General features: G+C 40.8%; 1 protein-coding gene across 2 annotated transcripts in view; it reads left to right on the top strand.

Annotated features, from left to right (window-relative positions):
* Positions 1 to 22,717: 22,717 nt before the first annotated feature.
* Positions 22,718 to 25,577, top strand: part of LOC126186917 (homeobox protein araucan-like) — a 323,994-nt gene continuing 321,134 nt past the window's right edge. Inside the window, exon 1 of one of the 2 annotated variants that reach the window (XM_049928252.1) lies at positions 22,718 to 23,046. In XM_049928252.1, coding sequence (XP_049784209.1) covers positions 22,963 to 23,046 — 84 coding nt within the window. In that variant the 5' untranslated portion in view covers positions 22,718 to 22,962. Of the gene's footprint in view, positions 23,074 to 25,577 lie in introns of both variants that reach the window. The other variant, XM_049928251.1, reaches the window with a different exon arrangement.

Below are 25,577 nucleotides of genomic sequence, written 5' to 3'. Positions count from 1 at the left end.
TGTCTTACAAGCACGGACAACATTCATTTGCAAGTGGACTGCTAGGACAGAGAGTCCTGACGTTTGTCTTCCCGAAACATTACAACTTTCTGCTTGGAAAGGACTGCCTTACACAACAAGATCTGAATTTACGTAATGCCACTGTTTGAGGGTTAAAATATTTTACCGTAGTTTTCATTCAGAAGTTTTGAATCACTGGCTTTCTGCTGTTATCCATGTACAACCTGGTGCTGTAGTGATGTGTAATAGCGCACGTAAAAATACCAGTGTTTAACAACTTGAGGGGATATGAAATGGAACGGACGCATAGACTCAATCATAGCAGGTGGCACATTTCAGTCCATTGGCAGAAGCCTAGGAAAATTGAGTCACTCTAATACTTGCAGAATACTCGTACGTCCTATCTTAAAATAATTCTGAAGAATGTGAAATTCATGTCAAAGAGATCTAATAAGGAAAGTTGAACGTATTCAAGTATTCAAAGTATGGAAACACATATGATCACTGGTTTGTTTGACTCACGGGAGAGCGTCACGCAAATGCTGAAAAATCCGAACTGGCAGAAAGCAGACCCACTTACAAAGTTTCAAGAAAACATATTTATTGAAGAATCTAGTGATATACAACGGTTCTCTACGTATCGCTCGCATAGTGCCCGCAAAGAAAACGTTATGTTAATTGCAGCGTACGTAGAAGCATTTAAAGGCATTCTTTCTGCGTTCCATACGCGAAGAATATGGGAAGAAACCGGAATGTCGATTGTAATGCGAAGTACCGAGAAATTTCAGTGTAATTTACAGATGTGGCTGCAGACTTACGTGTCTTTCTGGCGGCATCCAGTATGTGATGGTTAGGCTCGGCAACGTATGTTCCAGCAGTAATGTTCGGCATTAATATCTTAAACTTCGGAATGGTGCAATATCTTTCTCAGCCTATGGAAAACACTATTGTGATGGAAGTTAAATTCAGTCACTGTTCTGTACCGCCGGTGATGAGATGCTTCGGTTGCTGGTTACGTCTGATATTATAAACATACCTGAAAGCGACGTATTATATCCTATACAGAAATATTTAAATAAAAACGTAAACCGGTTTGTTTTGTTTTGCCTTAGGGCGCAGAAACAACTAGGGTCATACGCGCCCATGTCAGACCTGTAGAATTGGAAGACAAAGAGAGGAGTTAAAAACGAATACACGTTATTCCCAATAGACGGAAGAGAAAACAACTAAAAATAGGGACGTGGAGAGAGGTCTATAAAATACGCCATAAAGAAACGGAGGTCCTAAACATAAACCTTTTCAGCACTATCTTATGTCATGTTAAAAAATTTTAGCTGTTGGGATTTGTAATCGACTAGCAACACAACAAACAACTTCAATACAGTTAACGCTAAATTTGGTCTCTGTTCTTTGCGTTCATCCCAGTGAATTTTGCCAGTAGCATTTTAGCTACCATTTGATGGTTTTAAAATATTTAAAATGAGTTGTTAACAGCGCACATATGAAGTGCTTATTTTCATTCGCATTGCACTAAGTATGGTTTGAAGTCTGTCTGACATTGCTCTGGCCATTGTTCCTCAAACAGCCTTCTCAGATGCATCTCGAGTCATAACAGAGCAAAGCGGAAATACAGTCCTTGAATTATTCGATATGTGATTATTACTGAATTTTAATATGGATGTACAACAATAAACTTTTGCTTTTGTCCAATGGACTTTTATGTTTTAATAAGACCTTGCCGCTAAAAACACAGATGTCTCTGGAAGGTTATTTCCTGTAGATGTTTCAGCAGCTGGTTTTGCAGGAGAGAATGAACTCTTGAGTTATCGACCAGCTGCAAATAATAATCAAAATTAGGTACAATATTTCTTTGTCCCGAATATATATGACCATTTGAATAGAAGCTGAGGTAGTTTATTGTTCACGAGAAATAAATGTTGCGCTCTGTGTGAAGAAGCAGCTCGAAATCAAAGTAACTACAAAAACTCGTACCCTCCACAAGCTATTATTTAACTTCTTCATTCATTGCAATAAGGTTTGGTACGGTTCTATGTACGAAAAGGACAGATTCTTTGTAAAAACATGGCCCAAAAATACATAGACGCTTCTTGAAGGCTGTTTACGTCATTGTGATATACCATATGTTATAGTGATGCGCCTGTTACAGGGCAAAGTACTTGGTAAGCCTGCTCAGAAACTCCGTCCTCGTCATTTATGGCTTTTAATTTTCAGTGATGCTCTCACCACTCTCCATATTCCAATTTCTTCTACTGACTTGTATTTTTAATACCTAGCTAGTCGGTTTCGAGCTCATTTCTAGTACTGTTGGTTCGAGACAGACTTAGATCATTTTATTGTTCTAAGAAATCTCATTTCTGGTATTTCAAGTTACCAAAATTCAAGCACCAACACAAAATTCAGTTAAAATTGGGTGCATTTTGGAATTTACTTTTTATTCTCCATGAATACTTACTGATGAATGTTTGTAAATGACGTTAATTTCGCGTGACGGTATTTCCGTATTATTTTACCAAATACTGAGCACAGACTGTACTTAGTTTCGCAACTTATGAAAAGATGATGTTTCTTTTCCTCCGTCGCAACTTACTATCAATTGTGATATGGTCGTCTAAAAATCTAATAGTCTTTCGTTGGTTTTAAAACTGAGATGTGTATTTATGCTCCAAGCACTTCACTTTTTAATTAAAAAAAGTGCGACCAGGAACATGTAGTTACGTTATAGTTATAAAATTCTTTCTGCTGTTATTTTAAATGATGTAATGCGTATGTTCCTTAGCTTTTTAGGTTTATAACGGCTGGTATGTCGTGTTAATATTTGGCAAAGTTCCCAGCTTATAAAGTGTGCAATCAGATGCCAAAGATTATGTAAACCACACACAGAGATTAATAAGTAAGAGTAGTTTCAGGTCACTGATGATGAGATTTTGAGTAAAAGAAATACAAAACTCGTCTGACATCAATATATATAAGATTTTCAGCTGTACAAGCGATGAACCAAAATTCAACGAATTATTAACACGTAACTGAGGATCAAGAGAAATAAAAACATACTAAAATTTTAATTGTATTTGCCAAAACTATTCTGACAAACCTGCCACGGAAGTCCCCCACATTAATGATTTCAGCATTTCCTCGCTTCGTAAGTTAACCGTCATTCCATACGTAAAAGAAACAGCAGAAAAGACCAAAATAAGAAAAATAAATATGGCGTACGTCACCAGAAGCCCTCCTGTCTCAGTTACATCGAACCCACCACGGCAGAAATAATTAAATTTCTTTGTCGCTACTCCAGTAATTAGTTACTACACACAACCGCAAAATACGTATGTACATAATCAGCATATTTGTAACTTTTACTCATGCTTACAACGTGGAATCTTAACGGAAATACGCTACCGTTAGCTATCCGAAATTCGCAGTGTTATACTTGGAACGAATGTAATCAATGGAAATCGACTGTTGAAGCTGTCGTTTCTCTGAATCGTAGTGAAAATTTGTGTAACATAAGCCGGTGGTTCGCGAAATGTATGTTGACAGACCTCATGAAAATCTACGATAAAATGATTCGCCATTTGGCGTTCTTTGTTGCGGAATGCATTTGCAGTACCTCGAGAAGGGCGTTATTTTTTCATTTGTGAGGTTTCGAGTTTAACGTACGTTCCTACAAGTCATTATGTGCACCACCATTTCTTTCACGAGTGGTTTATCTAGAAACGTGCCTCTAGTGACATCTTGTAGAAGTTTCACACGGGAACTCTGTGTGGTTTACTACGGTTATATTTAAGTCAAAGGCAGATTTGATTGCATTCTTGCTTGTTGGGTGATTTTAGGCGTATAAGACGATACTGACGACGCTGTGAATGTGTCCGGCGGATACAAATAAAGAAATGCTTTCGAGATACGCTTCGTATTTTTGGTCTCTGTTATCGGCGCGCTGTGGGCTTCGTAATTGGCGGCGTATCATTTCCTGAAGACACTGTTATGAAATAAAGCCTCAGTGTGAGCAGGAAGAAATGCGCGTGTTGCTCTCAGTGAACGAGCTCGGTATCACTGGCACTAAATTACGGAACCAGTCCTGTGCAGTGCCGTCAGAGGAGAAGTATGAAGTATGATAGGCGGCAGGGGCGGCACGGGAATAAGGAGGCTTTGTTTTCAGTTCAAGGGACAGGCTACACAAAATATCGCTTTCAGTCCACATTTTTTTGTCTTAGTAGCGACGGTAAATAACAGTTACCAGTTAATTTATGAAAGAAAGTCTTATTGTTTACTGCAGAGAGCCTATAATCATCTTCAGACGATCTGGTTCCATTACGTAATTTGGTGGGATTAAGTTTGCTTCCCAAAACTTTCATCTCGTTAAGAATATAGGAACAGTCGAACAACGGAAGACTGCAGAAAGTGCTCAGCGATGGGCTGACGAAACAATATAAAATATACAATTAATTAAGGCCCGTGATGACGAACAGACTTTCCCAAACCGAATCTTGGTTTCAGTAAGAAAAAAGACACGGACTTCAAACAGCGACTGTTTCAGTTACTGTAAAAGAATTGTGGGCTTCCGATTTATGTCCACAGGTCGCCGTACGGTGTGTATTCAGTGTAACTTTATCACCACGATTTCTTCCCTTTCCGTCGAATCTACCACAGGCGGTGACCACCTACGTGACCCAGTACACACTGTGGTTGGCTAGCTTCACGGGCGATGGATGTGGTGAATCCATGCAAGTACGTCAGAGTTATTTGAAGTGTGAGTCTGTGGAATTGGCATCCACATAGGCTATCGAGGTCAGGAACACTGGCACTACCGGTACTACATAAGCCGTATTAGTGGCGACACAGTTAAAGACTGAACAACAAAACGATAATAGATTAGTGCGCGCTTGTTACCTTAAGAGTGGTTGCGCAGTTTTTCGGATTTTTCCGTCGCAATCTATGGACATGTACAATCGTCAGCTAGAAACAAATTTCCAGTGCATTGGAAGAAAAAATGAAATGTTACGAGGAGCAATGACAACTGTGTTCATTGAACATGAACAACTAACATTCGGCTGATTTCCTCATCTGTCCCCACTTGAAGACCCTATGGTGGCCCACAAACTTTTCCCCTGAGCCGTTGCCATTAAACTTCGCTCATGTGGTTATTGCGATTTCCTAGATCTGTAACGGATTTATGAAAGTCGTGAACGTCTGTCGTACCTAATCACTGTATTATTCTTTCCCATCCATCCCACAGTTGCCCTAGGTGATTATTCTCTTCGCTTTTCCTCATGAGTGTCTTACGTTCTGAATCGTACATTCGTATCTCTTTGCAAAAAATTGATATACTTATTGTCTAATCTCCCGGAACCCTACGCGTTTATGTTTTGCGAATCAATAATACGAATCATATGCAGTGGTCGCTTTGCTTGCGTTAATATAACCATAAACGCTTGCCAACAGACGTAGGCAGCTCGGAGCTCAATGTAAATGATGTTTTCTAAACTTACTAATTCTTTAATTTCATGTCTTAGTTGTGTTCACATTTCAGTTAACTAGTCGATCAGTTGGCTAGTTTCGAACGTATTTGTTCGTTTTCGTACCGTTAGTCGTATTCATGTGATAAAAGAAATAATTTCTTAGTATAACAATTATGCATTTCGAATTGTTCTCAGAGGTCCACATTTGCATATTCTGTGTCCATAATGCTGATAACTACTATATTCCATGCAAACATGTAATTAGCGCATTTACAAAAACAGTTCAAAATGGTTCAAATGGTTCTGAGCACTGTGGGACTTAACATGTGAAGTCATCAGTCCCCTAGAACATAAGAACTACTTAAACCTAACTAACCTAAGGACATCACGCACAACCATGCCCGTGGCAGCATTCGAACTTGCAACCGTAGCAGTTGCGCGGTTCCAGACTGAAGCGCCTAGAACCGCTCGGCCACAGCGGCCGACACAAAAACAGTCACACTGTGCTATTGTCGGGTTTATGCAAAGGAACTCACTGTCCGGATGATAAAATCATATGTAAGGGTTGAAATAAATTCCTTACATCCACTTTAGAGGCTACGTCTGAGAATAGTAAGTCTCAAGAGATGCGCACGTCGCTTCTTATAATCTTTGGAGTGGAACTTTGTTGCCTGTCTCTCATGTAAACATGCGCTGATTGTTAGAACCCATTGATCTTCTGGCAAGCGTTCTTAATTTTTCACGAAAACGTAGCGCTTATGTGAGATCCTTCTTAAGTGGGCTCAGAATTTGTCTGTCCAGCATAGTATTTTGTGTTGCTATCAGGTTCACTTGTCAAACTTTCTTTACGCTGTTTTAGATCATTATGCATGAACATTTTACAAAAGAATTAATTCCAATTAATTACAGCATCAAATTACTTCGTCCGTCAATGCACGAAGTGTGACTTTTGCTTGCAATGAATGTTGTGATAGTTATTACTAGAGGAGAGATTTTTCTACAGATTTCATTGATTTTGAGAGGGTGTGATTACCGAACTTTCTTTGTTGCGTGTGTAATGATTTGACTTTGGTTGCCCTTTGCCTCCATAGAATGTAAGTTTTGTCTGCTGTTGCATCAGCGGTATATTCAGTGAGAACAAAGTATAAAAATGACTACACTGACATGAAAAAATAACAACTGAGATATTAAAACAATTTTTTGAGAAAGCAAATGAAATATAACAGAAGCGGCAGGCACACATACACGCGCGCGCACATACACAAACACGCGCACACACACACACACACACACACACACAACACACAAAGATCAAATTATTTAAAATTTATAGTGTTAATGAGGATAGGCTTTTTTACATATCCGTACTCTAAGGCAGAGCACAAGCTGTACAAAACGTAGCAGCTCAACAAAGTAATATTACGGACTGCTGTAACGAACCATCCTTATAACTACGGTGTGATAAACTAGACAACGAATCGATAGCAAATGATTAAATGTAGTAGCATTACAGGTTTCTCAGAGAGTAACCATAAACACGAACGAGTACAAGCGACACATAAATACGATTAGTAACTTAAAACCTGACAGTAATTGCGCCGCGTTTGTTTTCTGTGGGTATTATAATGACAAGAGACCTGAAACGGATCTCTGATTACAAGAGTGCGACCTCGACAGTAAAATAGTAATCCAAGTATAGTTCCATTCTGTCAACTGAACTCATTAAGGCCACATTCAGTATCAGACAACAACAGAGTACGAAGGTATAAACTTCCCGATTAAAGGTCTCTCTGTTAGCAGCATCAAAAGGTAAGAGACAAACGCTTTTCAGTAGTACAGTGTAATAGGAAAAGTGGCGATGTTAACGAATACACTATTCAGGATGCTTGCGTGGAGTAGTTCCTTGGGATAAATTATAAACACGTATTGAAACGAATGTAATACACTTTATCGATGATATCAGTATTACACAAGAAAACCAAGTCGCTGAAACATCTCATTAAAAATAAGGAACGCCATTCATTATCTATTTTCGTCCTTGTGATATCTTTCGCAGCTAGTTAATACCAACGTTTTCTCAGAAACGTCTACGCGAAATGTTTATTAAAAAAAAAAAAAACATTGCCGAAAAGAGCCGTGTTGCGTGTGTTACGCACTGAGGGAGTAACTTAAAATTCTTTTATACTTGAAAAGTTTTGTAAAGTAAATGCGACGGTATATGCCGAATGCATATTATTGTTTTATTGCGACATTATTATAAAACTACTACTTTTATTTTACGTAGTTTTCTCCGCATAGCTTTCAGCATCGTTTAAGCTTAAAATCTGACCTAGCATTGTTAACAAGCTCATTTCATTATATCTTTGAAATTATCTTCTTTATCAAATAAATTTTTGCTAACTTAAAGCTGCGGAGGGCATGATCCATTTGTTTCCAGTCAGACCGAGTTGTGACGTTGTTGTGGTTTTGAATGTCTGTTCCCTTCTCGTCATCACAATCTAAAAACATTTCATAAGAAACAAATAACTTTCGTAGTGAAAGGCGTTGGATGAAGAAGAGGATTAGTAGGGTTATGGGGTTTATAGTCTCTTCGAGGTCGAAGTTATTGGAGATGCTGTAAGTAAGAGGAACGAAATCAGATACGTCGTTCTTCAATGAAATGTTACTATATTCGCCTGTAGAATACGTGTAAACCCGGAACCTGGACAGTTTGAATAAGCCCATAGCCATTACCCACTTCTCAGTCTGCTTATCGTAGCATCGTGCACTAGACGTATTTACTGGAGACTGCCTACTCCCTCCCCCCCGCCCCCCCCCCCCCAAAAAAAAAAAGACTGAGCACTGTGGGACTTAGGTCTTGGGTCATCAGTCCCCTAGAACTTAGAACTACTTAAATCTAACTAACCTAAGGACATCACATACATCCATGCCCGACGCAGGATTCGAACCTGCGGCCGTAGCAGTCGCGCGGTTCCAGACTGTAGCGCCTAGAACCGCTCGGCCACTCCGACCGGCTGCTTTCCATGATATCTCGCGTAACAATGGTGTTTTTAATTCTTTATTCGGTGGCGATCTGCTGTGCTCTCACAAGCTGAATTGGTGCTTGGATACTAGCGTCTCGCCTGTCGTCAGCTCAGACTTTTTCTTCTATTTATTGTGCCCTTGTCCCGCATCGGAGCAGGGTCGGCAATGATACATACGGATTTGGCAGTGTTAACTTAAGGGATGGCCGGATGCCTTTCTCGTGGCCCCACCTTTACCTCCCTATACACGCTATATGTGCCTCCAACTGCCTGCGTATAGTTTTATTCACGTGAAAGTGAGAGGAAATTTTCCAAATTACTGATGGATCGTGTAACCGAGACGGTACTTGGGTAGCAGCCCTGTATTCACCTAGTGGGATGTGGGAAACCGCCTGAAAACAACATCCTGGCTGTCGTTAATTCGACGAGGTGATTCGATCCGGATCCGGTGCTCCTCTCCGTCCCCGAAGCGGCGTTTTAACACGCACGACTATCCGGGTGGTTCTCACTTGAAACTGTGTGGTTTTAGAAAGCATGATCTTATTTGTGAGGAACGCTTTGCGAGCGCGAACAGCATGCAACGTGGTCATATAGCACGAAATTTATGCCATGTCATTATAAAAGTAAATAATGAATAGTAATGGAACACTGTTAGAAATGCAAAGGAGGCAACGATTTCTTATTGACTATTAATCATCATGCACGTTTTAGCTGTATCGATTAATTCTTTTCGTCTTTTATATCGTCATGCCGTATCTCATTAGCCATAGTAATATCTTGCATAGTCGGTCACAGCTGTTTGCTAGTTTACGATTAAACATATATTTCAACTTAATCGTAGTCTGTTGACCGGTCTTCACGCAACATACAGAAAAGGGATTGAAGAAACGGGAAGGGGTGGGCAGGAGGCTAAGGGACAACGGCAAGACGTGTTTTCTTTCCATGAATAAGAGCCACTTTTAAAACTGGAAACACAATGGTGCTTGCTGCAGACAGAAGCAGAATGTATGGTCATATAACATTTTTAGAGAACTGCTTCAGGCGTTGTTATGATTTACAGTTTTGCGTGTGGGCTGAAAAGTAGGAATCGCGCTGTTCTGACAGCGTAAAGATCGGAGCGGGCGCCTTCGGAAGAAACTTAAGATCGCGGCCGGCACCTCCGGAGTTCACGGCAGTACACGGAGTGCTGATGTGCCGCCGAGATGGGGGAAATCTCACAGTACGCAACCTCCTGGTGGCACCCTCTTCTTTGTTCTACACTTCTAGCGTGCAGTTATCGCTAAGATTTCGGGAAACAGCCATTAATCACTCTAATTGCCGCGGAAATCTTAATTACAGGCTTCCCTAATTAATTACAACGAAACTTTTGTTTGCAAGCTATCGCGAGCATCTGTGCCAATAGAGAACTCTGTGAGGCGACCCAGAGACGGCGTTTAATCACAAACTGACAGTATTTTTTTTATCTATTTACGTATTTTTTGAGATGTTACGAAGAAGAAAGTGTTTTTTAGTTTTAATCCCTTAGAATGAGACATTTCATTTATCGCTGCTCGTTGTTTATTCGAAAGCTACAGTGATAGTGGGCATAGCAATCCTGTATGCTCTGGTTTTGCATCGGAAAGAAGTTACCGGTACGTGGCAGGAAAATAGCCCTTAATGAACATATGAAACTGGTTTGTGCTGATGGGAAATCTTGTTGTACTGTCTGAGAAAGAAATTTGTTCTGCGTGATATATGCGCAGTTCGCCGCTCTTTCCAGTTCATATGTAAACAGTCACAAAACGAGGAGAGCCTACTATGCCATTTTACTTTCTTTTGGTTTTAGTCAAAGCGTTTAATAACACTAATAGCTAAGATACCTCGAAAGTTTCTTCCATATTTAAACTCGTGTTCCTCAGTGTCAAGTTGGTATCTGAGAAATGTGTAAGACTTATTTTTGATATCGAAATACATAAATTTCAGTGCAGGGAAACAGAACTATACGAAATTTTATTTTTGAACGGAAATGTGTGAGGCTCAGGCTAGACCATGGGAAATCCAGACTAGCCGGTACATTATACAATTCGTCTGCGAGAAGGCAATCCGTTTTCAATGAGATTTACGAACACCATCTTACTGCAAAACAAAATAGCCCGTTTTAAAATGTTGGCCGTGAATATTGGTAAACTTTTTGTTTAGTCTTGCAAACAATCACTGCATCAGAACTGTTATTGTAATTACACAGCAAATAAACATGAAAATTAACACACCTCACTATCTAATAAAACTGTTTAAAAAGTCACAAAATAGCACTTTACTGAAATCTTTGACTGGTATGAAATCTCTGAATTGACACTGATGTTATCTTCACAAATACACTCTGCCAGTCAGTGTGCCTTACACTGGACATGATCTATGATGGTAATTACATATATTTGCCTATCTCGCGCACGGAATGCTTGTCTGATCTTCACATTGTTGCTATTAGCAATAATGATGTGACTGTCGGAAGCCAAATTTCATCTGCCGTACTTACGATGTGCAATACAAGAATGTATCTTACCAGTTTTCATAAATGCTTCTCAGTACACAAATCGCGATGTACAATGCGAGTGTGCAGGCAGAGTCACGAAAATAAATGAAAATGGGAAACTAATCTTCACGACTGATAAATGTGAAGAAAGACACGAATTTTAACTGTGCTTCATTAATCCATAACAATATACTTTTAAGTTTTCACACCTAGAGAAGTTAGCAAAATATTTCTTAATAACCTTCCTGCGTACAATTGCCTCCCTTGACACTTTTCAGCTATAAGACAAAACCACGTGCTCCATTACACAAGTTCCGCGGCAAACTTTAGCCATATGCAATGTTCTAATAATGAGAAGCTACACAGTTACAAATATAAAAAACTGGATTACCTTAAAAGTTAGTTTTTGCCATTCTTCCATTAATATAATCTCATTTCCTCAATATCTTTCCTCAGAATATTAGCAAAATTTTTTTGTAAGTATTGCTGCCTCCACTACACAGCACGCATGCTTCCATGTTTTTTAAACCTAGCAGATTGGCAGACTGCCAACACACTCTGCTGTTACTACTCTATGACTTACTCTGACACAGCAAAGTTAACCTCATGATCAACATCACTTGTCTCACAGTCGTAATTATTACATCGATGTTAGAGAGGTTGATTACATTTTTCAATTTCGGAACTTCAATCACATTTCTGGCCAAAACTTCTCGAAATCATCGTGGCAAATAGGACAGCCCCATTCAGTCCGTCTGTCTACGTGATGCTCTTACAACTGCCATCCGCTTGTGCTGGCCTGATAACTGTTGAAGTACAAATCGTGTTCCGAAGAAAAAATACTTAAGTTCTGATGCAGTGATTGTTTGTAAGACTAAACAAAAAGTTTACCAATATTCACTTCGCCTTTCCAATTCGAACAAGATTCAACGGTTTCGAAGTGCCCGCCATGCTGTGCACCAGATGCTAAGCTTTAAAGTTTGCTGTTGGAAATATAATTCCTGCGATCTTTATCGATTTAAACGCGGTTTACATTTAGATGTCTCCTGTGTGACCCAAGACGGCGGAGCTGTAAACATCAGAACGATTTTTATCAAACGTGTTGCTTCGAGAGAAGGTGAGCGATGACGTGCGATAACAAGAGTAGACGGGACGTAGGTGCAAAGTCCCGAGGCTAGGACCGATTGACTCGGCGCAGTTAAATAACTGCCATGGCGGAAAAGACGGAAATTTTATTACGTACAGTAGAGGTTTGCTGCCTGTAACAACTGTGTCAAGTAAAAATAATGAAAATACTGAGGAACGAAGGAAGAAAAATACATGTAGTATTATTCTCTCTTTTTTACTTTTCATTTTCTCTTCACGGCAACAGCGGCCTCACCTGATTAGTCCTCGAAAATATATTGCAGAAAAACCTTGTAAATTTTAACGAACATTGTAAGTCTTTTCAAACGCTAACCACTCTGTAAGTGCTTGGGACCGGCACCGATAGAGAAGGGCTTTGCATAGTGAAGGACTGTTTCCTCCATATCGTAGAACAAGCGGTTACAGACCAGCAACCAATCCGACCAGGACACACTGTATAACTGGAAGCAAAGCTTGCGCAACTTCCGACTTGCGTGACAAAGGCACTTGTCAGAAAGACTCTGCACCTTTCGTTTGGGATGAAATATAATTATTACTGAGACTGAGTAGGTTCATTAACTAAATAGGAACAGCGATACTTAAGTGGTTAGCAGGAACACCTAATCAGTAATTAATGATGATAAGTAAGCGGTTTCCATAAACTGAAAAAAATCGTCTCATCACACGAGACTTGGCTTTTTTCCTAAATTTTTATCTTTTTTTGTTTCTTCACGTTGTACTCTCCACAGAGTCCAATTTATACAATATATTTAAAGGTAAATTCGTTTCTTACTCGTAAGCAATCAGGCAGTTTGTGCACGACTCAAGTCTGGGGACGTCTGATCGACTGTGCTGTAACTTCCATACTAATCGCATTCGCGTAAGGAAGAAGAAATCAGGTGCTCAAATCTCGTCTGATTATGCAGATATAGATGTTGCATGGTGTCCTAAACCACTTCACCTGAAAGCAAGGATTGTTCCTCTGATACGATCACGGCTTTTTTCCTTCTCCATCCTTGCCATGAATTTATAAAGTGCAGAGGGGAAAACGTCTGATGAGAATGATACGATGATGGTGTGTTGGATGATTATTTCGATCTTCAGAAGGCAATAAAAAATTAAAAAACTGTATATTACGAGAACTCTCCATAACTGACCGTTAAATTTGTGGAAACAATTGGACTTTTAATGCTTTTGTAACAGAAAGAAAGGTCGGAAGACTTTCTTTTACTGTTAATTTTCTGACAGCTACACTGACAAGCACCAGTGATAAGGAAACGAGCAATGATTAGTGACTGGGTCGATAACCGAAAATCCGTAGAAAGTTGAGAGAATATACAGAGTACGGACAAACAATTTCACCAAAAGCGTTGGCCCAAAGACACCATTAAACGAAGGAATCTGAGTGTAGGAACCAGAGGACGCAGTTGCCTACTTAAGGCGCTATATGCATCAACAGCAACTATGGCTGTGTGAGGCTTTCAAACCTGAGAATGAACAGAACTTGGTGGCTCCCATTATGGCAGCAGTAGAAGTGATTCGACCACTCGCGGAATATTTTGTAGAACACGCCAATGCCGTGCATTGCCGTCACATTCTATGCCAGCGTCTAATGACAGTCAGTTTGAACATACCCTACGACATACTTATATTAATTAAGTGTTGGCAAGTCTGCGTGCAAGAGCATAGTCATTTTTCATTTACTTTGACATTTTTAGGACACCTTGTAACATTAAACATGGGCATGCGATTGTTTTCATTTCCAAAGAAGTTGTGATATGTAGTCAGATCAATACGATTCAAACGAACTGTTTTCTTTTTCTCATCGTGACGATTAGTTAGCTCAAAGATTTTGTTTACGTATATATTTTTGTTAATTACTTTACACTTTGTATTTACATCTAAATGTCAGATTTGAATTACGTTCATGGTGCGCCGAAAATACGCAATTGCGATTCCTAGTTCCTATACTCAAATTCCTTCGTTTGATGCTGTCATTCTTCCCTACACTTTAGGTCAAATTGTTTTTCTGCATTCTACACTCTGTATAACGTGCTGTCGAATGAGAATGAGACAGAAGAAAACAAATAAGTAAACTATTTATTATTTCAAAAGTAATCACTAAAGCTGTTAATACGTCATCTCACTGAAGACTAGACGGTCAATGCCTTCATGGAAAAATGTTTGCGGTTGCCTACGGAACTACGGTCGTAACCAGGCGTGTATCTCTTCGCCCGAAGTAAATCGACGCCCACGGATTGCAATAGTAAGTAGTTTACTTACCTTTTTTCAATCTGTATCGTTTTCATTTGACTCCCCCTCGTAGGTAAGGTGCGTACCACGCCACCAGTGTCCTTGACGTCTAACGTGACGGGGTACGAACTGCAGTTTATGTAAGTTCAAATACACAGGAGAAATATCGCAGATTTTGAGTCTTTCAGGTTCTAGATAAAAGGTGCTCGATGCACATGCGGTGTGGCTTACTGAAGACGGTACTGATTGTCTCTAGACGCGAACTGAAAAGGTGTTGATAAATAGACATCCGAGTCTTTCATACTGTATGGACTGTGCTGGCGGACTGAGACTGTCGGTAGAAGTAATAGTAACAAACATTTGTTTATGTGTGGAATTTATCATATTTTCATCTAGTTTTTCCCGCTTTTTAAGTTGTATTTATTTTCTCCTCTTAGCGTACTGTTTAGGTGTCATAAACTGCCAGTATTCTAGGGAGTATCTATAATGATTAGCCTTTGGTGTTTATTATTACACTTACTTATACTGCATTCGTAACACTCTATTTCTGCATAAGATTCAAACTGAAAACATTGGTGAACTTGAGCGAGGCAATGTGTCAACCGACGAGGAAAACATCTGAAGCAAAAAGTTCGCTGAGGTAACAAAACTGGCTCCAGAGTGACAACAATTTTGTGGGAAGACATTACCAGCAGTTGCCAATTCGAGAGGACATCCTGGCGGACGATAACTTCAATCTACACGAAGCTTGGACACAAGAGTGCTATAATAATACTCCATCAGATCTGCAGGGCTTTTTCGATGCCAACAACATACCGTGGAACTTGATCTGCCACGGAGGACATGGAGTAAACTTAATATGATTCGAGCCAACTATGGGGGATGTCGTGATAGATGCCACAGATAGGAAAAGACAACCACTGCAAAATGCAGCTGTGGCTTCCAGGACGGACTCTCAGACACATTGTGGAAGAGTGGCCTCAAAATTCGTACCCTGGAAATCCTCGGAATTACATTAATAATATGTCCGTAAATGTGTAAACTGTATGCATATTGTGTTATTTTGTATTTCTAAAGTGTCATACGGTTGATCTGCATGTTTTTTATTTCTTCTCTCTATCGAGCTGAGCAAGCAGCACATATATTTCCAGGACTGTCACAGAGAATCTGATGATCTGCTGAAACGTTTCAGGTCAGCTATTTATGCTTTTCGGTTTATTACAATTTTTGGTGATAAACATACAAGTAAATTAGCCTACTATATCTATTTTCATCCACTGCTTTCATGTGGCAGCATATTTTGGGAGAATTCATCATTACGAGGAAAAGTATTCATAGCACAAAAGCGCGTAATCAGAATAACAGCTGGAGCCCACCCAAGATCACCTTACAGACAATTACTTAAAGAACTAGGAATATTCACAGTACCTTCAAAATACATATATTCACTTATGAAATTTGTTATTAATACCATAACCCAAATTTAAAAAAAGGAAAGTGTATAGGTACGACACTACATCTTAACTATTCTGGGTTAAATCTGACTTTGACACAGAAAGGGATGAATTATGCTACCACAAATATCTTTGGTCATTTACCAAATAGCACTAAAACTCTAACAGATAGCCAATCAGCATCTAAAAACAAATTAAAAGAATCTCTGAATGACTACTGCTTCTACTCATTGCATAAATTTTTAGATATGAATGAGTAATTGTAAAAAAAATAGTGTAGTGTAAAGAAACCTTCTGGTAAACAGACACGTTCCAAATCATTACGGAATGTCTTATTCGTGGTCCGTGGAACTAGTATTAATTTAATTAAACCACAGACTGGACGGAGGCTGTAACGAGGTATGAGGACGAAAGTCACCGAGGGTTCCCTGATCATAGGTTTCAATTTTTTCTTTCACAGTTTTGTATTCGCTTGTGAAAGTGCTTCCTTTTTTTTCATTTATTCTCTCTTTGAGTAGCATTTTTTTTCAGATATCACTTATACCACATTTAGCTTACGTAGCCCTAATCACAACGGTTTCAGACGTTTGCTTCATCGGAGATAGATCGTAGGGAACATCTAACATATTCGATTTATTTTCGAAACAACCCAAAATAATTAACCTGCGTCAATATGAAATATTTCTAGTGAAGAATATTAAAATAAATACTGACAAGTAACAATAGCAGATGCAATGATTTATATGGTGCTATTTTCAGCGCAGAGCTGCGCCTTGCAAGTGCGAACATCGTGGCGGATCAGCGCTGTGGGGTTTGTGCTTTTTCTTAGGAGTTAAACAAATTCGAGGGAACGAAAAACTACTCTGTCCTCATATAAAACTGCTTCTCTTTTTGTTTTATCTCATTGCGGCGAAAGGGACTGTATACAATATTATCCAATGTGCTACGCGTTTAAAACATTGTGAAATTTATTTTCTCATCGGCGTGCATTCTCGTTTGATTTATTTACAACTGTCATCAATTACATCACACACTGGGCGCTATTATTGTGACGCCCAATGAAAAATGAAAAAAAATACACTTTAGTAAGATGTCATCTGCCATAGCCTCCATCTGCTACCCAGATTCGAAACAAGATATTCCTTAGCTGCTATCGAGGAAACATGTGGAGGTTTACTTTTGTTTTCATCCGTTATAATCACTTATCCACTAAGAGAGTCCTACAATGTTTCAACAACCGAAGTAGAATATCTCGTCTCATTTTATATTCCGAGATGTAATTGACGTGGGGATGCGTCTAGAATGCTGCTGTTGACCGTAAAATTGTGAGACTATAAAGCTGAGGTTGTGACACACGCTGTACTTGCTGCCTCGTTCCCTCGTTCTGAGTCCCGCTTAAAAGTTGTTGAGGCTTAGACTCCAAATTTAAATTATATGTTGCATCCATTTATTTTTGCAGATACAATCCTCTTTTCAACACGGGTCAAAATTTTCTCCAGCTTTCCTCTTATTTCGGGATAAAGACCATAAACGCAACTTCCCTTCTTGTTTAACAGAGCGAAGTGACACACGTTGGACTCACACCTTCGGGAGGAAGATGGTTCAAATCAGCGCCCGGCCGTTCTGATCTAGGTTTTCTGTTACTTCCCTCAGTCGCGCCAGGCAGATGCCGGGATGGTTCTTTTGAAACGGCACGATCGATTTCCTTCTCCATCCTTGACACAATGCGTGTTGAATAACCTCGACGTCGATGAGACGTTAAACGCTAATCTTCTTTCCTTCCTTATTTGTCTTGGTTGTCTTTTTCCTGTGTCAGGAATCCGCTCGTAGCAAGGCAGACGTTAAATCTAAATACTGTTGTGATAGCGAAGCCAACACCGCTGCCCTTGGCATGACTGACTTTCAAGGAGTCATTGATAGGCAGTGCTGTTAAGTTAATGGTTCAGTCAAAATCTTATGAATCTGTTGTTGTCGAGGTGTCTGTCGAGTTTGAGTTAAATCTTCACTATAGGTCATTTCTAATTGGCGTAGTATTCGTTCTCCGTGCTTCGTATTCTACCGCTCATCCTTTCCTTTCTTTTTTACCTAAAAATTTGATTTTTCACTGTGTTTCCGTTTCCTTGCATGAACCTACTACTTATACGTAAGAACGTGGATAACGACAGTGACAGTATTTTGACAACAAATGAGGGAAACAAAGGCAAGTGTTAAAGGTTATTTTTTATGTTTTGTTCGACACTGTGACACGAGCATTTCACGATGCTATACGCCGTTCTGACCGGCCAGTAGTAATTTTCAGGTCCACCAGATATAAAGAGGAGACAAAGAATCTATAAAATATGCGAAGAAACTTAACTACTCACGTGATGCTAATGACATTGGGAGCATTTGTATTTGCTTTTATCGTCTTTTTATCTATGTCTACATCTACTGACGGTCTGAGGTCACCGTTGGCCTGTCTGAACCCATTATGGCTTTGTGATGTGCTCGTGTAATTGTACAAAAAATAAATGGTCATGACCACGTAATTGACCACGTAATCTCCATGGGCAGCATGCTATCTTTTTGAAGTATGAAAAGGTTTGAAAGTTTTGCTTAAAAGTCCCCTGACAGAAGATGAGTACCTAAAGGAGAGAGAGAGAGAAGTTTTTTGTCATTATTACCGCGAGATATTTTCCCCACAGAGAGGCAGTTTGAAACAGCTAAGGAAATAATGATAACATCATTCATTACAGTGTACTGTTTTTGTGAAATATCATGTGCTACGAAGTGTTTCATTACACAGATATGTACCACAGTACAGAGCAAAGACATCAACGAAAACCTGTTATAAGCAGAGCGTTACATGGAACACAATAGTTCCCTCAGATCGCGGTTAGAATAGGCTATGGGAATGCTTTATCTGAATTTTTTTTATCTGTGACAGAGCATGTGAACTGAACACAGCTGTGAGATACTGCTAAGCGTCCGCAGTGGGAAGCGGGCACGACAGGCGGGGAGAGGCCGATACACGCCACGGCAGCAATTACTGTAATGCAAGCGCGCTGTGTCCCACCGACTCCCTTCCGCTGTTCGCCCTCTGAAGTTCCACATCGATCCGCTTAACTGCGTTCGTTCCATTTTTAGGCCGCATCTCCTCATTTATACTTCAACGGCCTTATCGGGAATCTTTGATGGACATTTCGACAAAATATTGCACGTGTTCGCCGTCACAGGCTTATCTTTCTTGTTTTACATTTCTCGCAGCAGTTCGCTGTGACAGTACCACTCGAGTTTTAACTCGCAGCTATTATGCTAATGGATGGAAATGCAGCAAACTTGTTCGTTTGTTTTGCGATAAACGAACTCCGGCCGTCCGCTGTTTTTAACTAGACCTGCTCGACGCTTTTCAACAAAATGCTGTAATCTTCCGGTCCCTTTACAATAACCACTTTAGCGTAAGAGTATTCACATTTCTTTGCTTTATGCGCTCAGCTACGAGCACTATAGATATGTACCGACAGATGGAAGACTGTATGTATTGGTACGTTCCGGTTGGAACAAGATAATGTACGAGTCATTATTTCACATTTGAAACATCATAATGTTACATGACGGCAAACGTGATGCAGCTGTATACCAATATCTCTTATTCCAATGTCAGACCCGAGTGCAAGATTAGAAAATAGCAACATATTACTGAAATGTAGCCAACTCTCTTAACGTTATTTGTTAATATTAACTCAGACAGCCATCTGTGTTAATTAGTTGCTAGTTATAAACCATACGAGATGTGATTGAAACGTAACGGGAATTCTTTTGATATACATCCGATTTTCAAAGCTCTTTTTAACTTCTTGGTACACATGTTCCTGATGTATGTTTGCATTTCTAGCTGTTTTCAATATTTAGTTCATCGCTGACAATCGAGAAGGTTTTATCTGATTTCGAGTGCTCGGCGAACTTTTACTTACTAAAAAGATGGATCAAAGAATTTACATTAAATTTTGCTTGAAAATGAAATAAAGTACAGGACCGCATTGACTGCAGCTTTTGACGAATCAGCTATGAGCAAGACAAGCGTTTACGGGTGGTATAAACTTTTCAAAGAGGGTCCAGAGGACGTTGAAAACGACAATCGCCCTGGACTCCCTAACACACGCGACAGTGTGGCAGAAGTAAAGAAAACTGTTCTGGAAATTCGCCGAATCACCATCAGAGGAGTTGCTGATGATGGCGACATATTCTTTGGCACACGCCAAGCAATTTTTTCGTGTGTCTTGGACGTGAAACGTGTAGCAGCAGAATTTGTTCCAAAAGTGTTGAATTTCGACCAGAAACGACATCGCGTAGACATCCCTCAGAAATTGTTCAGTGAAGTAGACAACGGTCCAGAATTTCTAAAGAAGGTTGTAACGGGTGACGAAACACAGTATATTGGTTCGACGTCCAAACCAAGGCCCAATCGACCCACTGTCGAGAAAGCTCTAAAAGTTCGGTTACATGGGAAGGTTCAAATGTGTGTGAATACCTAAGGGACCAAACAGCTTAGGTCATCGGTCCCTAGACTTACACACTACTTAAACTAACTTAAACTAATTTATGCTAAGAACAACACACACGCACATGCCCGAGGAAAGGACTCGAACCTCCGGCGGGAGGGGCCGCGCAGCATAGGAATGTTCTTCTCACTCTTTTCTTAGCCTACGTGGGGATGGTTCAGCAAGAGTCCTGACTGACGGTCAATAAGAAATACTACCTGGAAGTTACGCGCCGTTTGCGTGAAGCAGTCCAAAGAAAGTGACCAGAATTGTGGCAAAACAGCTCGTGCAAATTGCGGTAATGCTCTCGCTCACACCTCAGTGTTCATTCGTGATTCTCTGACAAGAAACGAAACCGCTATTTTGTCTCAGTCATGGCCCCCTGCGCCTTCTTTCTATTCTCAAGATTGAAGGAAGCCACGAATGGACATCGTTTTGCCACCTTTGAGCAGATAAAAGCAGAATCGCTGAAGGAGCTGAACACCGTAACGAAAAGTGAATTCCAGAAGTGCTTCCAAGATTGGAAAAAGTGGTGCCCAAGTGTATATTATCTGAGAGGGATTGCTTTGAAGGGGACAAAGTTGAGGTAGATAAGTAAATAAATATACTTTAGAAAAGCAAAAATTCCCGTTATTTTTTGATCACATCTCGTATTTATGGGCATGAATCCATTTCCATAATAAAGGCAATTGTTCCACTGTGGCGTTTCCCAAATAGCTTTGTGGAAGTCCCGCAAGAAGAGTGAGTGTATCAACCACAGACGTCACAAATGCGCCACTACCCATATGCAAAAGGATACTGTGATGATTAGTAACGAATCACCAATCAAATGTCAGTGACATACTACTTAAATGGTACATTACTAGTCATAGGACAGTCCACCATCATTAACTACTTCTCGGTTCCAAATTATTAAAGTGTTTAATAAACACCTATTTTTTTCCAAAATTGTGCAGTCTTTAACGCAGCTGTTCCGTGTGAAAAATCCATTCACAGACGTTTAAAACCATTCTTTTTAATTGAAGTTCGAAAATTACTTATGACATTTGTGAGTTACAATTAGTGTTAATTGATGCACAACTCAGCAATGTTTTAATTGCAGCAAACTGCTAGGTTTGGAAGTTTGTGATTCCTGTATGAAATATTACTACCAATTACCAAATTAGTCCGGACTTATCCGAGATTGCACAACACTATTGAAACGCCATTTTTTGTGCTTCGTAGCCTGACATGGAGTACACAGCAGATGAAAAGATCATTCGGTGATACCGGATAAACGCTAGGAAAATTCAGTTAAATGTATTTATACTTATGCTGTCAAGGACTGAAATATATTTGCCACGAATTTTCCGAGGTTTGTACTCTCGTTTCAAGGCACAGTCCAGACTGTAATGAATAGTTATTGCCATATTTCTGTTTCATTGATATTTGTTAGAATACAGTGCTGGCTGTGCTTTCTTTAAGCACATAAATAAGTTGAGCGCATTTGCTAAATTAATGCCTTCACATACCATCAGTAAACACGCCATCCACACACTTTATTGCCTCATACACATAAAACGGGAAAGAAGCTCTGCCAACAGTAAAATTATTTTTTTGTTCTCTCTGAAGGCTGACTTTCATAAAGAGTAAATTTATCACCAACTGTAGGGCTTATTGTTACAGCTTTGCTCCTGAAATGGTTATCTTCGGTCTACGCAGTCGCGGTCGTAACAATAGCCAGGTACGAAACACCAGAAATCGTTCAAAATAAGACATATTAGTTTCAGTAACATCTTCGTTTTCCAACCTGCTTCCAGAAAGCATTGTGTGTTTGGCTGTGAAACACTGCCTCAAAGTATTTTTTGAAAAGAATGCGTTTGATTATCAACGATTAAGGCGAAGTGTCAATTTTACCTGTGCGTTTGGATTTCTAAGTGCATTCCCTTACGAACTTCATAGCCCAGGTTTTCCAACACTGTGCCTGCTGCGTTCTCGAGACCAAACTCACTAAATAGAACACTTGTTCCGTGTCCGGATATTTGATACTAACAGCGGCTCTCAATTTATTCAGTACGACAAATCGAAATCAGTTGCTTTATTTATAATGGTTAAAGGGCAGCATTAGCATATTGACTGCCCTGTTGTGGAGCGGCGGCGGCAACCGGCCGCGTGGCGGCGTGGAGGGGATTAGGTACAGTAGGCGTGGCAACCGCAGCCGTCCGAGGGGCAACAGGGGCGTGCCCCCTTGCGCTCATTGGCCGAAGCACACATTGTGACGGGCGGAGCGAGGGCGGCCGTTGGCCGGAACGCTAGACGCCCCGCCCAGGCGGTGGAGGGGGAAGGCACGACTGCGTCGTTCGGTTGTCGGCCGGCAGAGGAGAGCCAGTCGCATCGCGCGAGTCACGGGGTACGCATCGCCTGGGTCAGGTGCGGCGCCTTCCTGGCGGACTCATTGTTGCCGAAATTGTCAAGACTGTGCCGCTTCCATTGTTGTACGGCGGCGTGTTTAGGGGGTGCAACTGTTCGTTCTGGCCGCCGTAGGGGAGTGATTTTCCGAGTGCGTTTCGAGCGGTTGCTATGTGAAGAGGTGTGGCGAGCCGCTTCTGCTTGTGACCCATGGCGGACACTGCTGCTCCCGTGCTGTGCGGACCCATGTCGGCGTACACGCAGTTCGGCTACTCGTACCCTGCGGCGTCGCAGGTAGGACCGGCCTACTGCCATCCAGCTGTAAGTAGACGCATCTTTCTGTTGTTTTTATTCTTTGGTGCTCAGTAGTTTAGCGTGCGTGTGTATGCGGAAGTCGCGTACCATTTGTGCATTTGTTGCTATGGCATTCTTTGTTCGGGAGAAAAGATGATTTTGTGACCAGTGGTTGGGTGCCTGTAACGTCCGAGTAACAGTTCAGGTAAAGGAGCTGGTTAAGTTTCTCGAAGTACAGTTGGGAGGCTGAGGTAGTGCTCGGGATAATTTACAAACACATTGGCCACACCAAACAGATGTTTCCAGACAATAATTAAGTGATTTAGTTCCCCCCCCCCCCTTCCTGATGCTGTAGTAAGCTGCGTTTCTTATGTAGTGGCCAGACGGTTGGCAGTATGCTGCTTCTAACCACTTCGGGGGGGGAAGGTGTCGAAAGTGCGAAAGCCCTGTGTTTCACGTTGTAGAATTCTGCGCTGCTCAACGCGGATTCAGCATTGCCCAGTGGGCAGGTGTGTCGTAGTGTTGCGTAGCCTAGAGGTATGTACGCCTGTGCGTATAGAGGCACGGCAGAGCCCGGCCGCGCGCTCTGCCGTTGCCGGCAGGTGGCGGCTCTCTGCCCGCATGCTTGACGACCGCTCCGCCGGACCCGCAGTGGCTGGTGGGCTTCGCGTCGGCCGTTCACTGCGTCCGTTTCTCCACTTCTCGTATCCGGATGTGTACTCGCATATAGCGTCGAAAAATATTACTGTACGCTGGTTGCATTTGATGATTTTCACCAGTTTTTAATTTGTAAATATGACCTGTGTCTCTTAGCCTGGATTCTGCAACGTCATTATTGTGCCTTAGAATGGGCAGCCTGATATAAAAGTGCGCATAGGATGTGCCGCGTTCCCAATCAGCAAGTTTATTATATTGTTCTCTTGTAATTTAATATACGCTTCTCAGTCAATGTTACTGTAGTCCAAAGAAACTGAATTACTCACGTCTACAGTACATACACGTTGCTATGTTGCTGTCCTTAATTTCCATATTGGAGTGAACTACGTTCTACTGCATCATATGCAGCTTATTAACCTCGTGCATTGTTACACACACAAGCGTAGAGCGTAGGCAAGGAAACTGTTGGCACATCCATTTAGGCTTTCAATATACGTTACCATACTGTGTATCGGATTTACGAAACAAAACTGAGATATATTTTCTGGATGCGAGCATTATCGGTTTCTTGTCTTTCTGCTGGTAATTGTCCAATTTTTCCCCTGTCCTCTGTTAAAACACAAAGTCACAGGAGACTGATCGAATAGCGTATGTTCACTCGATGAGTAATGGATGGTGTGAGACAGCAAAACAGGAACACAATTCAGTTCGTCCATGGAACTAAAACGTTGCAAGGTTTTCAATGATAATTTGCGAACACTGACAGTAGAAACTGTTTGTGCTACTGAAACTTTTTCTATGCAGCAGCTTCCTATTGTAAGAGATTTTTCTCCCCTAAACTGTTGCCTATTCTGTACTCCTAGAACATAGCTAAGCTACAGCATACCGTCGAAATCACACAAGTTTTGTGCAACTATCACTATGGTCGCAAAGTGATGTCTTTGTGGAAGTAATACGACAGGTTTATATTTCTGAGTGTGCGTTTTTGTCACACCGGAAACCCCTCTTTCTGCCTGTACTGATAGTACATAGTTACTGCGTGTTTCTCTGTATAAGGGCCCTGAATCTGCTTACAGCCAAGAGTGAGAATCGTTGCCGGGTTGCGTATATGTTATCCGGAGCAGTGCGTCCAGATTTCTTCGTTGCGTTTTGGAAAGGTCCGATGTTGATAGCTGCAGAGAGGCGCGATTGTGGCATTTCAGTGTTTTGTAGCAATGCCGATACTTCGAGATGTTTATCTAATGTTGTCCTATCAATATATCCTCTGCTCACTATCTATTTGGCGATCGTTTGTGACATTTGATTGCTGTCCCTATCTTTTATTTCTCATCTGCTGTGATAATACGTCAATAAATCTTTTAGTGGCGGCAACATACCTGTTAACGGCGCTGTATTCTAGGCACACTGCTACTCTCCAATAAATTGCTGCTTATTTTAGTTTGGTATTCACCTACCGTTGCTTTTTTGCTTGCCCTTCTACGGCCTTCCTTGTTATTTTTAAGTACTTGCTTTGTGAATCCTTCGTTACCTCCATCTCTACGACTAGTTGTTTCTCGCCGGAGAGACAAAGGTCGAGTGAGACATATTTTTAGTGTTGATAAAAGATCGAAACAGATTACAGGTTATTTATTAGGCTGTGCGACGCAATGGAATGACTGTTGAGTTGTCAAAGGTGTCGGTAGAACAAGAACATTATGCGTATAGTTCGCACATCGTTTTGCTTCCATTAAATGAGTTATGCGCATTCCGGAATGCCTCGGTATAGCCTGCTCTGAACGCGGTCGCCATCCGCGTTATTTGCCGCACCGTCTAGATCGTGAATCACAAGAACCTCACAGACACCAAAGACGAAATGTCTCGGTTGATAACGAGCC

The sequence above is a fragment of the Schistocerca cancellata genome, chromosome 1 (genome assembly GCF_023864275.1).
Source record: "Schistocerca cancellata isolate TAMUIC-IGC-003103 chromosome 1, iqSchCanc2.1, whole genome shotgun sequence".
Taxonomy (NCBI): Eukaryota; Metazoa; Arthropoda; class Insecta; order Orthoptera; family Acrididae; genus Schistocerca; species Schistocerca cancellata.
This window is presented reverse-complemented; position numbering and strand designations above follow the sequence as displayed.